Below are 14,687 nucleotides of genomic sequence, written 5' to 3'. Positions count from 1 at the left end.
AGTTGCAATAACTTGAGTAACTTTTTTAGAAGTATGTTTACTACACTCTAGGTCTTACTTTTACTTGAGTAACATTATGATGAAGTATTTCTACTCTTACTTCAATAAAATATCTGGATTTTCTACCTTCTGAATGAAAAACAAACGTGATTTAGACAGAAAAATCACCAGACACAGACACACACCTGCAGTTTTTGTTAAAGTTTCACAAGTTTTTATTGACAGAAACTGATTTGGAAAAACGTTCTTTTTGTTGCTTATATGAATTATTTTTATTTTTGTCCTTAAAATACCAAAATTTCCACTAACCTTTATATTTTGGTCCATCTGATGATGTAATTTTTAAATATTAAATAATTAATTTGATACTTTTTTACTCTTACTTGAGTAATTTCTTGGACGGATGCTTTCTACTTTTACTTAAATAAAAATATGTTGAAGTAGTGCTACTATTGAGTGCTATTGCACTGTCCAACCTAACAACTCTTATAGACGCACTTGTTATTAAAAAACAGAAAAATTCTGATGGCTTTTTTTTCATATATTTTTATGCATTATTAGCAGAGGTACAGTATGTAGCTGAATAAAGGGCAGAAATGGCTCTTTCAACTGTGAATTTTGCAGGTAATAAACCAGATGATGATAATTAATCAGGTCTTGAATAGTAAGTTCTGTTAAAACCAGAGAAGGAGCGTTCTGCTTCAGGTGATCTGTGGAAAGTTTTTGCAGTTTTTCATCTGGATCGTCCTTTAACAGTCAGAGAAAACAACAGGAGATAAATGCAACACAGACAACACTTTATTTTACATAGTACGACTGCTGTGACATCACTTCCTGTTGGCAGCTTCCATCACAGCAACGTCAGAATTTCAGCTGGAACGACACACCACTACTGCAAGGGGCGGGGCTTAGTCCGGGAGGGCGTGGCTACAGAGTGCAGTTGGCCTCTGGAGAGAGTCGACACTTTGCCACGGTCAGGTAAGTCTCCACCTGAAACAACAATCATTTGTTGCTGTCATCAATGTGTCATTGTTAAATCACGGCGGCTTCCTTTAACCCTTTGTTTACCTTGTGCATGTCCTTTTTGAAGCACGCCAGCAGTTCGTAGGTTCTCCGCAGCGACTCGTCAGCTTCCAGACTCTGATAATAATTTCCGTAAGGCGCCAACTGGAGGGTTGAGGTGTCAGTAAAGATCTCTGGGACGTCCTGATTGGCCTGCAAGCTCAGGTGGTAAGTTTCTCAGGTGACAGGTTCACAGAGAGACAGTAATGATTGATGCAAGATTTTTATGCCGATTTTCATCCGACAATCTTAAAGATGCAGTATTAACTTTTATTTTGAAAATGTCTGTTGTGACAGAATGCTATGAGGCAGATAATCTGAAAAAAATCGTGCTCCTCTACCTCTTCACTGAGCTATTTTAGCAATCTGCACAAATACAATAATCCCAATCAAAAACAACCAATCAGAGCCAGGAGGAAGGTCTTAGCGCTAGCAATTATGCTCATGTATGCACTGCTAACTGTGCTAATGGCAGAGAAACAACTTACAGTTACAGTTAACTAGCCTTAGTATTCATGACAGGCTGTGCTAGCTGTAGTGTCGTAGAGAGACAGGGGGGTGGTTTGAGGAGCATGTACATAAGCATGATTGACAGCGTTAAGACCCTCCTCCTGGTTCTGATTGGTTGTTTCAGAACGAGTGGCGTATTTCTCAGTTAGCACTGAGAGAAGGCAGAGGAAATCATTTTTTTCACAGATTATCTGTCAGAATATGATGTCAGTTTCAACAAATATGTAAAAAAAAAAAAAAAAAGTTACTGTAGTTTTAAGTACTCCCGATTATTGGAAGAGCATTTTAACTTGGAATGATGTCAGAACATAAGATTTTTTTCTGTTAAATAGTCTGAAAACTTTCAGCATTGCTTCTTCCCAGGCGGCCATTTTTGTTTACTCTTCTGAAGAGTAAACAAGATTTCCCATCTAAAATTTGAACTGAAAAAAAGCTTATTTGAACCAACTTTTAAAAATGACTAACTTCTTACAACTAATCTTATTAGTTTTGCTCAAACTATAAATTCAATTTGAACAATTCTGAAATCAGAATTATAGTTTGAGCAAAACTAATTCAAATTCACATTCAGTTCAAAAATACTTTATTTATCCCAAAGGAAAACTAAATGTTGCTGTAACATATTAATTCAAATTCCTTGAATAGTTAATAGATAGTGATGATTGTTGGCACAATAGATCTCTTATAGCAGTCTGTATTACAGCGCATTGGAAGAAGCCTCTGACTGAAGACACTCTGTTTACCCAAGACAATCATGAAGAATAAAATAATGTGGAACAAATTAATCTTCTTTTTTCTTTTAAACCTGGTTCACAGAAACATTTTTTCAGTGTTGATGAGTGAAACTGGTTGGCGTGTAATGTGGCTCGACGACCAAACCTATGATACTTTTCATCCTCATGTTGGGGGGTCTCAGGTTTTAAAAAATCGTCTGACAATTTTAATATCTGCAAAAATACCAAATCTTACCAAGTATTTTTCTATTGCAAATATATATTACACTTGAAAGTAGAGAAAAATAAACTTACAAGTAACTTTTCACCAAGATACAGCAGCTTGTTTTAAGTCAATAATTCCTTAATATTGGTGTAAAAGTAATTATTTCACTTATAACAAGACATTTTTTCCATGTTATAAGTGAAATAATCTGCCAAAAGAACAAATACTTTTTCATCAAAATCAAGGGATTATTTATTTAAAACAAACTGTTTTATCTCGATGAAAAGTTACTTATAAATTAGTTTTGTCTTATTTTGCGTGTAATAAGGTATTTTTACTAGAAACTAGACCAAAATACTTGTTCATATTTTTGTGTTTTCGCAGTGATCGTTCCCACCTTGATCAGCAGCATGATTCCCATCTTCAGGTCCGTCAGTTTGGGTGAGATCTGGGCCCTCGGACCAGAACCTCCGGACAGAGATCGGCTCGGAAACTCCCAGGACTCCACCAGGCGGTAAGAGATTGACAACAACTTCAGCACCTGCAACCAATCAATGCAAAGCGGATCCACAACGGATTCGGAAGCTAGAACCAACTACCACCAGATTCAGAACCGTTAGTAATGGACCCAAGCTGCAGTTCTGGAAGGATTTTAAATCAGGGTGTCCAAACTTTTTGCACTGAGGGCTAAAAATTCCCAAACTGAAAGTATCCAGGCAGGGCCGGAGTTAGGAGGGTGTGGGCCCCTGGGCTTGAGCCAAGGTGCAGGCCCTACTTAATCACCGTTACACAGTTGGACCTTTAATGCACCGGTACCGGTACCGGGTCCCGTTGAGCCCATGCTAAAATCCGGGCTTGTATCCAGGGGTCAAAATGTTATTTCCCATCATTTTATTGGACAACAATCTGATAAAGTATTGCACGCTCGTGGGTTAATTTGCCCTACTCAGTGTCTGACAGGCGGGCCGCCGGTGTAGGTGGGTCAGGTTTGCCCTGTGTGTTGTCTTGAAGGCATGTGTAGCACAATTCTATATTGTGTAGTACTCTATGTATTACATCAGAGTAAATTTTAGTTCCTCCTAGTACTGTTTGGCATTGTGCAGTACTCTATAGTATTCTGTAGTTTTATTTATTGTAGTAGCCATACTCTGTTTTACTGTGTAATACTGTGTAGTACTTGGCAAGTGTAGTACTTTGTTCTGTTGTTTAGTACCATGTAGTACTCTTCGATATTGTGTAGCCCTCTATAGTACTGTGTGGTAGTGAGTAAAACGGTGTAGCTATGTGTAGTACTCTGTCATATGTTTTTGTGTATTAGTATAGTTTAATACTCTGTAGTTCTGCATGGTATTTATTGTGTAGTTCTATATAGCACAGTGCTATATTATGTAGTACTCTATAATTATCTGTAGTACTGTGTAGTACTCTGTTGTATGGTGAAGTTTAGTGTAGTACAGCATAGTATTTTGTAGTTTTATCAGGTACTGTTTGATACTGTGTATTTCTGTATAATGCTCTACAGTTTTGCTAGTACTGTGTTGTAGCCATAATTTGTGATACTGTGTAGTATTCTATTTTTGTTGTTGTTGTAGTACAGTATAATACTCTGTTGAATTGTATATAAGTTAGCCATACTCTGATGTACTGTGTAGTACTATTTAAGTGTACTACTCTATATTTCTGTGTAGTACTCTGTTCTAATATTTGGAACTATGTAGCACTGTTTGATACTGTGTAGCACTCTATCGTACTGTGTAGTATTGTGTAGTATCCTATAGTTTTGTGTCATCCTATGCAAACGTAGTACTGTATATTTCCGTGTAGTACTCTGCTGTTCTGTTTGGAGCTGTGTAGAAATGTGATTCCCTGTAGTGAAGTGTAGTACTCTGTAGTACTGTGTAGTACTGCGATGTGTACTGACGGAGCTGCGCTGTGTCTCATGCTTGTCGATGGGGCTGATGATGTAATCCGAGTTGCAGAAATCCTGCAGGAAGATCTTGTTGAGTTGCCGCTGCTCCTCCGTCTGCAGGGAACTCTCCTGGTACACAGAAGTACACAGAAGTACACAGAAGTACACATCAGTCACAGCCATAGACACTGTACACTGCAAAAACACAAAATCTTACCAAGTATTTTTGGTTCTGCTGCAGTAACACTTTATTTGTAGCGGTGTGCATGAGACTGAGACTGATGTGATTTATTAAATAATGACACTGATAATACAAAAATGCACTAAAAGTTTTATTAAAGTTTATTAAAAGTGTAAACTTTGTATTATTCAGTAAATAATGACATTTTAATAGACTTTTAGTGCAAGTTTTAATGAAACTTTGCATTAAAAGTGTCTTTTTTACAGAAAAATGTAAAGTTAATGTTTTTAATGGACTTTTAGTGCAACATTCATTAAGACTCCTTCATGTTCATAGCAGGTGTTATGTCATGTTTATGACAGCGTCATGTCAGTCTTACACACTCCCCTTCAAATAAAGTGTTACCCTGGTTTCTATTGTAAATATCTCAGTACACTTGAAGTAGGACAAAACTAACTGACAAGTGACTTTTCAGCAAGATTTAGGAGCTTGTTTTAAGTAAATAATCCTTTAAAATGGATGAAAAAGTTCTAGATTAATTCACTTATAACATGGGAAACTGTCTTGTTATAAGTGAAATAATTTACCAATGGATCTAGAACTTTTTCATCAATATCAAAGAATTATTGACTGAAAACCAGCTCCTAAATCTTGTTTTAAGATTTAGGAGTGAAAGCCCACATTTGTTGATAAGATTTTGTGTTTTTGCAGTGTAACTGCATTGATGGTTGCAGTTTTTGCCCTTCAGAGCTTCCGTAGACTTACGAATTCAGAGAAGAACCTCTGAGCGAGCAGGTGGAGGTGCTGGACCCTGCTGACGGCGGTGGAGAAAAGCCGCTGGCTGTCTGTGATTGGCTGAGAGGAGACGCCCAGACACATGACTGACAGCAGGAGGATGGCTGGGAGACACAGGTGAGACAGGTGAGTGGCGGCAGCATCACCAGAGTTTCCACGGCAACCTGACACGTTTGACGTTTAAAATGTCCGGGTCTTACCTCGGTCCATGGCTGATGTGGGATCAGTTGTGGTTCTGCTTGATCTGATCTCAGTTGGGCTGCTGGGCGTTCTGACGTTCCAGCTCAGAGTTTTCAGGTTTTATAGCTGAAAGTTTGATGCTTAAATTCAGGAGCAGAAACATGAAACGAGCAAACAGGCCTGTGTTGGTCTCATTAACATGGACACCTTCCAGTGATCCTCATGCAGCATTAAAAGCAGGTCGGAGCTGGAAACCCTGCTCCAGACACGATGTTCTCCAAGCTGCACCGGCTCCATCCAAACCCTCCAACATTTCGACTGCTACATTGTATAAAACTAAAGAACAAACCACACTGACGAAATAATAAAAACATTTTGTTCTTTTTCATGTATTCATTTATATTTCTTGACCATATCACATGTCCGACCTGCAGTGGAAATACTCTCCTGAACACATCAGGCCATAAAGTATTGTACCGACCCGTGCTGTACTGCTAAAAATGGGCTTGTGGAGTTTCAGGTGCCTGCTTTAGCGTTGAGTTTAACGCTAAATAGAGAGAAATGTGAAATCTCTTTACTTAGCAGAACAAGTTTTCATGTCGAGTTTGCATCAATGGAAATGATCCAGACAGCTAAAATGCTAACAGGTGATGTTGAAGTGACTTTTATAGAGTCTTAAGAACTTGTTTTTATGCAGTGAAGCTAAAATGTAATACATTTTTAGGACACATGTAAATTTTTTCCTGCATTTCCAGGATATAAATGTTTGTCTCTTGTAGTTTCTGTGTTAACTTACATCCCAAATTTATAGCTACACAGAAAAAGAAAAAAAAAAAAAAATCCCAGAAAATGTTCCGGTAATTTTCTGCCAGTACATTTTCTGTTTTTTTCACAGAATTTATGTCAGAATTTTTCCACAATTTAACAGTTTTTCATGTTATTATGAACTGAAATTTTCCATATTTTTTCAGTACATCTCTTAGTATATTCACAAACATTCCTACATTTCCAAATGTTTTTGTCATCCAAACCGTTTAAGTCGTAAACAGTCGTAAAGTCATATTTTTAAGTAAGTTTTCATACTAATTTATTATTCAAGCAATTATCTATCTCTTTTAGCTTCCAGAAAAACGACAAAAAAATCAATCAATCAATCAATCAATCAATCAATCAATCAATCAATCAATCAATCAATCAGTCATGTTTATTAGTATAGCACATTTCAGCAACAAGACAGTTTAAAGTGCTTTACATATGAAAACAATACAGTAACCAATTATGAAACAAGTAATAAGCATTACATTTGATCAAAGGCCATCATCAAAATTATCAAGCAAATATATGATATCAATGTTCCAGAACTCAGGGTTTCAGCATCTTTGCAGTTTTCTGGAAGCTTGTTCCAGATCTGTGGGGCATAGAAGTGGATTCACACCTCCAAACTTTAGATTTGAGATTTCAAGGTCAACATGGTGACTTGCAGTGAACTGCAAAGTGACGTTTCTGGAGTGAGGACTCATGCCTCAGTCTGGTTCTGATTCTATTGTGACAGGTTGTGAAGTCTGGGGTAGAAGCTGGGCGAGGTCAAAGGCCGCTCCAAAAGCAGGAAGCGAACTGCAGCACAGAGCATTCTGGGTAAACAGAGCCAAAATAAATGTAGGATCTAGCGCTAGCGAGAGAAATAAATGACTCATGCTCTTTTACCAAAGACCAAAGAGAAATCCTACAACCGCTAAAATCTGACGCCACTCAACTTTTGTTTACACTTTGTGAAGAAGGAAGTTGCGCTCAGTGTCTTCTTGGAAACATTTTCTTTTGCCTGATGTTATTTTTTGTCACTTATATGAATTACTATTCATATAATACTATTATTAGTCATTGTGGTCCTTAAAATACCAAAATTTCCACTTAGCTTAATATTTTGGTTCATCTGATGATGTAATTTTTTACATATTAAATGATTGATAATTTGGTCAGTTTAGTACTTAGTAGACTTTTTACCAAATACTTTTTTACTCAAGTCATTTCTTGGACGGATACTTTTTGCTTTCACTTGAGTAAAAACATGTTGAAGTAGTGATACTTTTACTTTTCTCACCTCTGATAAAAACCAAATATCGTCAAAGTAAAACTCAGGAAACAATAAATGTCTCGCCTGCTGTGGCTTGTGAAATGAAATCAAGAAAACATGAGGTCCAAATGTCGGAGTTCATCTCGGATGTTTGATGTTTTCGTCCTCAGATGTGTGAATTTATTCACAGATGTTCAGTTGATCAGACTTGCATCACACATGGTTCTGAATTTATTCAGCCCTGCAGGAAATGGAGAGAATCACACACTGAAACCGGTTTACTGCACCAACCCGAACACGTCCCAATTAGGCCCTGGTGGGAACACAGGGATGTTGTGTCACGTCAGGCACTAAATTCATGATTTCATTTTGCAGTTGCACAAAGAACCAGATTCTACAGATTTAGGCCTGAAATGCTCATTAGGTCTTATTCTGTCAGGTACCGAACGCTGAAAACTGGTTTATTATTGTCTTCAGGTTTATTTTGGAGTAGATTGATTCAGATGTTAGTGGGAGTACTGGTGTGTTACTATATGCATTAGTGTGTTACCACGTTGTTCTGGTTTCTGGTTCTGGTCTGATCTGCATCCCCAGAACCAGAACCAAAGATGGAGAAGCAGCATTCAGCTTCTATGCATCACAAATCTGGAACAAACTTCCAGAAAACTGCAAAACAGCAGAAACACTGACTTCTTTGAAGTCTAGGCTAAATCCCATCTGTTTAGAGTTGCTTTTGAACCGTAATAAATGGAACATTTTTAATTATTCTAAATCTATTGATGATTTTTAATTATGGTCAAAATGTGATGTTTGTCACTGGTTTCTCAATTGTCAACTGTATTTTGTTTTGTTTTTACTTTTTACTTCTTTATTTTTTTATTTTGTTTATGTTTTTTTATTTGACATCCTTACGATGTAAAGCACTTTGAACTGATTGTTCCTGAAATATGCTCCACAAATAAACTTGATTGGTTGATGTGTGTGTTGCAGTGTGTTGGCGTGTAAATTAGTGTGTTGCAATGATGTGTTGTTGCAGCAACAACAGACAGAAAATATGTATTTCTCTTTGCATTACAGTGTGTATACTGGTGTGTTTTACGGGGTGTATACTGGTGTGTGTTACTGGTGTGTATACTGGTGTGTGTTACAGTGTTACTGGGGTGTGTTGGGGTGTGTATACTGGTGTGTGTTACAGTGTTACTGGTGTGTGTTACAGTGTTACTGGTGTGTGTTACTGTGTATACTGAGGTGTGTTACGGTGTGTGTTACAGTGTGTATACTGGTGTTTGTTACAGTGTGTTTCTGTGTATTACTTTGTGTGCTCCAGTGTGTAGTTGAGTTGTGCATTCTTTGTTGTCGGGTCCAGATGAGCGCGACGTCACGGTTTTATAACCGCCTGTTTGTCAGAGTAAAATCATTGCATTGCTCTTGTTTATGAACATATTGTCTTAAATGCCACTTGGTTTATTAATGATATGTGTATCACAGAGACATTGTGGCCTTGATCTCAGTTTAAATATTTACATTGTTCTTGTCTCCATGGCGATGCTGTCACACTGACCACCTCACCTGTACAGTGAATCTGTGTCCTGCAGCAGATTCCCTGCTTAACTTCACTGATAATGTTTGAATTAAAACATGTGAAGGAGACGAATGTTCAACGTTTTAATCTAATTTTAGATGTGAAAGCCGAGGCTGAAACTGGTCTGCAGATATTCATGAATCTGATGCATCGTCAGACAAAACTTACAACTTATTGTTGTAATTTTTGGAACTTGATCCTGGACACTAGTGAAAGTTTAACAAGAAAAAATCTGTCTGATTTAACTTTAAACAGAGAAAACAAACGTTTTATTCAGTGTAAACTTATGGTATATTTAGTTCTTAAAAATGCAAAAAAATAGAACTTTTAATGAGTGTTTGATACGATTTGGTTGTAACTGGATAATTTGTGTGAACTTGTTTCAGTCAGCTAAAAAAACTAAAAATAAACACCAAGAGATGACATCACAGCTCGTTATTATCACCTGTGGAAAGAGACGCATTGTTTCCAGTCAACAGGGCGATGACTCGGGGGCTGAAGTAAAGATACTTAAGTGCAAGAAGATATTTCTACTTTGTTCTTTACTTCAGTATTTATTTTTCTGAAGACTTTTTACTTTCCCTGCAATTTCAAGAGAAATAAATGTATTTTCTATTCTTTTTTTTGCAAATGGCACTAAATTCCATTATGAAAAATAACAACAATAATAATGCAATACAACTTGCAAAACTACAGTGATGTATTAGGACCATTGTACAAAAAATTATTAAATTTCAACATACATACATACAGTCATACATTTTGATGGAAATTTTCAAGAAAAAGCTTGGAAATTTCTGAGTTTCAAAATGTGAAAATTTCCTAGAAAAAATATACTTGAGATTAATCTCAAAATTTTCTTTCCTTTTGTTTTAGAAAAACAATAATTTCTCAGTTTGAAAAGTTGAAATTTTGCAAAGGTTTTGTAGAATTTTTTTATTTTTATTTCTGAGTTTCAAAGTTGAACATTTTTGACTTTTGAAACTGAGCAAATAAAGTTAAAATTTTCCGAAATGTATATGTTTTTCCAGAAATTTTCTTAGACTTTTTTGTTGAGTATTTGCTCCTCCGTTTTTTCGACCTGCTGTGCTAGCACGACCTCATAAAAACCGTTAACTCACCATTCGGTTGGATACCAGTAACTAAACTAGGAGGTTCTGGACTTCAAGAATTTTGCTCAAAACTTAACAAAACAAAACACTCACACAGGTAAGCTTGTATTTTTAGCTAATAGTAAGAACTAATTACGCATGCGCTGTTGCTCAGTTTATAATAGGCCTGTCGCGATAAACGGTAAATCAATTAATCGTACGATAAATTAAAACTATCAACGTCATTTTAATTATCGTATTATCGTCTCTTCCGGCCTTTTTCTCTTTCTGTTGATGACACCGAATGAAAAAAGGCTCAACTCCGGTGCTCTCCACTGACCTCTGACCTCATTGCAGCGCACACTACACGATCTTAGAGCTGTCGGCCGATTGTCGGCCCATGTTCAAACCTTGACAGACCACACATTAGCCGACAGAAATCCTAGGTATAACGGTTCGATTGGGTTCGGTCCTGCCCTGTGGTGTCCAACAATGGGCACAAAATAATGGCTACAAGTCCAGTGAACTAATTTTAAAACCAGGCATTAATCAATGCTTTATTACAATCTACCTGCAATGCATGTGGCTAGTGTCAGCGTAAAGTGCTGACTGAATGAAAATCATTAGAACCTGTTTACCTCACGTTAACGAAGAACAGCTGAAAAGTTACCGGGTTTATCAACTGCAGTAGCAATTTCGCTCCAACTCCTCTTTGCATGTTGAATAAACATTAATGTTGTTTCCATGTATCATCTCCAATGTCCGCTGGACTTCGGGTTGCGCCGTGTCAGCTGTTTGGGATTCCCCTCCGTAATTTCCCCTCAGTAAGCTTGGAGGAGAATCCTCGCTTTCTGATTGGCTCCCTGTCACATTCAACAGGTTGCATTAAAGATCCCAGTCGGGGAAAAACCCTGATTTGGATCGGAGCGGCAACAACGATCTACCGTAACACACCACACAATCTTAGAAAGACCAACGATCTAAGATTATTGTAAGGGGAAAAATAGGAGCAAAAAATCATGTAGTGTGAACTATTGCATCAGGTAGTCGATGTGCCCATCTTCTCTATTAAATCTAATTATTACTGAAGGGCAACATAATATACAGACTTCATAATCTGCACTCTTTTGGTTGAATGCAGTATTTATTTCCACTTTGGCTTTATGTTGTTTAGTTTTTTTTTTCCAAGTGAGTTTTTTGTTAATGGAGACAGAGAATCCATTTTATTTTTGTTTTTGGTTGTTTTGTTTATTTTGTTTATCAGTTCCAGTGTTTAGTGTTCTTTTGAAAATAAAGTGTATCTATCTTTGGCAGGAAATCGCATGCATTATTACATCATTTTCGTTAAATCAGTGTAAAAAGGTCTTAAAACAATATTATCGTTTATCGCAATAATATTTGAAACAATTAATCGTTGAGCAAAATTTGCTATCGTGACAGGCCTAGTTGATAACGGTTTTTAAACATGTTAACAGCAGCTACATCAACAAGATGGCGGCGCGTGTAGACGCTGCGGCTCGGAGCTCCCGTGTTTTCGTTTTTTTTAGCCTGTTTTTATTGATATCTTCGCTCAACACACTACTGGAAGCCGTTACAACTTACAGCAGATTAGAACTGTGGGACATAGGAACACAGTTTGGACTTCACACACCCACCAAGCTGGACTTTATTCCTCCAGAGCTGCTACGAACACCTGGGACTATGATCATTCCCCCCCTGCTGCCAAGGCGACGGAGGAGGCAGCGCAAACAAAAGAGGGGTAAGAGAGCCGGCGTGCGTGCTAGGCTACAAGCTAGCCCTCATAAACCGGCCCTCCCCAGCCTCTTCCTCGCCAATGCCAGGTCCCTCGTCAACAAAATAGACGAGATGCGACTCCGGATTACTTCTCGCCGGATGGACAGCTGTGTGACTGTTGTCACAGAGACCTGGCTGGATGACAACATCCCGGACGCAGCGGTGGAGATAACGGGGCGCGCTCTGTTCCGGGCGGATCGGACTGCAGCTTCGGGTAAGGGCAGAGGCGGAGGTTTGGCATTGTATGTACACAATGCCTGGTGTACAGCCACACACTCTGTCGGAACATTCTGCTCTCCTGACTTGGAATATCTGGCGGTGAAATGCAGACCCTTCAAGTTGGTGAGAGAACTCTCGTCCATTGTGATCGTGGCCGTCTACATACCACCGAGGGCTAATGCTAAGCTAGCATTAGAGGAGCTGTACTGCCTGATCAGCGTGCAGATGAACTCCAACCCGGAGGCGGCCGTGATTGTGGTGGGGGACTTCAATCACGTGGAACTGAAGGCTGTGTTTCCCAAATTCCACAAATCCATAAACTTTCCCACCAGAGACAATAACATTTTGGATCAGGTACTGCAATATCCCCGGAGCCTACAAGGCTGTAGCAGCTCCACATCTGGGCATGTCTGACCACATCTCAGTGGAGCTGATTCCTGTCTACAAGCCTCTGGCCTGCAGAACTAAGCCGACCACCAGAATAGTTCAGGTCTGGACTGAGGAGGCCTCCTCTGCACTTCAGGACTGCTTTGAGCATACAGACTGGAGTGTGTTCAGGGACGGCGCAGACTTGAAGGAATACTCATCGTCCGTTCTGTCCTATGTTCAGTTCTGCACCGACGCTGTCCTCCCTGTTAAGACCATAAAAGTGTTTCCAAACCAGAAACCATGGCTGGACAGCACAGTACGGGCCCTGCTGAAAGCCCGGGATGCTGCCTACAGGTCTGGAGACAGGTTGGCTTATAGCAGGGCCCGGTCGGAACTGAAAAAAGGTATTAAGCAGGCCAAGCTCCAGTACAAACAGCAGATTGAGGAACATTTCATCAACAACAACCCCCGAAGCATGTGGAGAGGCATTAGAACCATGACGGACTACAAACACAGCACTCAGCTGACCAGCCGCGACCCCACCCTGCCTGACACCTTAAACAGTTTCTTTGCCCGCTTTGACACGGCGGGCAGCAGAGAAGCCGTACATCTACCCCAACTGGAAGAGCAGCACCAGCCTCTCGTCCTACAGAAGCATCAGGTGACATCCACCCTGAGGAGGATCAACACCCACAAAGCTCCAGGACCGGACAAGGTGTCAGGCCAGACGCTGAAAACCTGCGCCGACCAGCTGGCAGGAGTGTTTCTGGACATTTTCAATCTGTCCCTGCAGCTCGCCATGGTTCCTGAGTGCCTCAAGTCTTCCACCATCATCCCTGTACCAAAGAAGAGGTCCATCACCAGCCTGAACGATTACCGGCCCGTCGCTCTGACCCCGGTGATCATGAAGTGCTTTGAGAGGATTCTTCTGAGGTACATCAGAGACTTCATCCCCGCAAACCTGGACAGCCTTCAGTTCGCCTACAGAGCGAACCGGTCAACAGAGGATGCTGTCTCCATCACTCTGCACACAGCCCTGACCCATCTGCAGCATCCCAACACCTACGTCAGGATGCTATTTGTAGACTTCAGCTCAGCATTTAATACCGTCATCCCAGACAAGCTGGTGCTGAAGCTACTCGAGGTGGGGCTGCCCGCTTCACTGTGCCACTGGATCAGAGACTTCCTCACCAACAGGCCTCAGGTGGTGAGAATAAGTGGCTCAACATCGTCCCCACTGGTCCTCAACACAGGCACGCCGCAGGGCTGTGTGCTCAGCCCAGCTCTCTTCACCCTGTTTACACACGACTGCGTGGCCATCCACCCCACCAACACAGTCGTGAAGTACGCGGACGACACAACAGTAGTGGGTCTCATTTCAGACAACAACGAGACCCACTACAGAGAGGAGATTCTGCAGCTCACTCAGTGGTGTTCAGCCAACAACTTGGTGCTGAACACAGGGAAGACCAAGGAGGTCATTGTGGATTACAGAAGGTCCAGGAGGACGGATCACACTCCCCTTCTCATAGATGGAGAAGTGGTGGAACGTGTGGACAACATCAAGTTCCTGGGCCTCCACATCACTTCTGACCTCTCCTGGAACACAAACACCTCCCACCTGGTGAAGAAAGCACAACAAAGGCTCTTCTTCCTCAGGAAACTGAGACGGGCTGGACTTTCCTCACGGCTGCTCGTGAACTTTTACAGGGCGATGATCGAGAGCATCCTCTGCCTCAACATGACTGTGTGGTATGGTAGCTGCACAGCATTGGAGAGGAAACAACTGACACGGGTGGTGAGAACAGCACAAGGCATTGTGGGATGCCCCCTCCCAGACCTGGACTCCATTTACACAGACCGGGTCAAGAAGAGAGCTGGATCCATAGCGATGGATTCCAGCCACCCGGGCCACAGACTGTTTGTGCCGCTGCCATCAGGCAAGCGGTACAGGAATATATGGACTACAACAAATAGACTGAGAA

General features: G+C 40.3%; 1 protein-coding gene across 1 annotated transcript; it reads right to left on the bottom strand.

The window, feature by feature from the left end:
• Positions 1 to 776: 776 nt before the first annotated feature.
• On the bottom strand, positions 777 to 5,707 carry LOC102222100 (somatotropin). Its single transcript, XM_023348379.1, has 6 exons — positions 5,597 to 5,707; positions 5,367 to 5,500; positions 4,433 to 4,549; positions 2,909 to 3,052; positions 1,069 to 1,215; positions 777 to 990 (listed from the first exon to the last, which is right to left on the bottom strand). The coding sequence occupies exons 1-6, from the start codon at positions 5,604 to 5,606 to the stop codon at positions 928 to 930; spliced, it is 615 nt and encodes a 204-aa protein (XP_023204147.1). The 5' UTR covers positions 5,607 to 5,707; the 3' UTR covers positions 777 to 927.
• Between the last annotated feature and the right edge of the window lie 8,980 nt (positions 5,708 to 14,687).

This window comes from Xiphophorus maculatus, chromosome 16 (genome assembly GCF_002775205.1).
Source record: "Xiphophorus maculatus strain JP 163 A chromosome 16, X_maculatus-5.0-male, whole genome shotgun sequence".
NCBI lineage: Eukaryota > Metazoa > Chordata > Actinopteri > Cyprinodontiformes > Poeciliidae > Xiphophorus > Xiphophorus maculatus.
This window is presented reverse-complemented; position numbering and strand designations above follow the sequence as displayed.

What these genes read in the sequence shown, in the direction of transcription:
- LOC102222100 (XM_023348379.1), bottom strand. An exon ending in AGAGGTTCTTCTCTGAATTC is followed by an intron (nt 4,550 to 5,366) that starts GTAAGTCTACGG and finishes TCTGTGTACCAG; the next exon opens with GAGAGTTCCCTGCAGACGGA. An exon ending in GAATCATGCTGCTGATCAAG is followed by an intron (nt 1,216 to 2,908) that starts GTGGGAACGATC and finishes CTGAGCTTGCAG; the next exon opens with GCCAATCAGGACGTCCCAGA.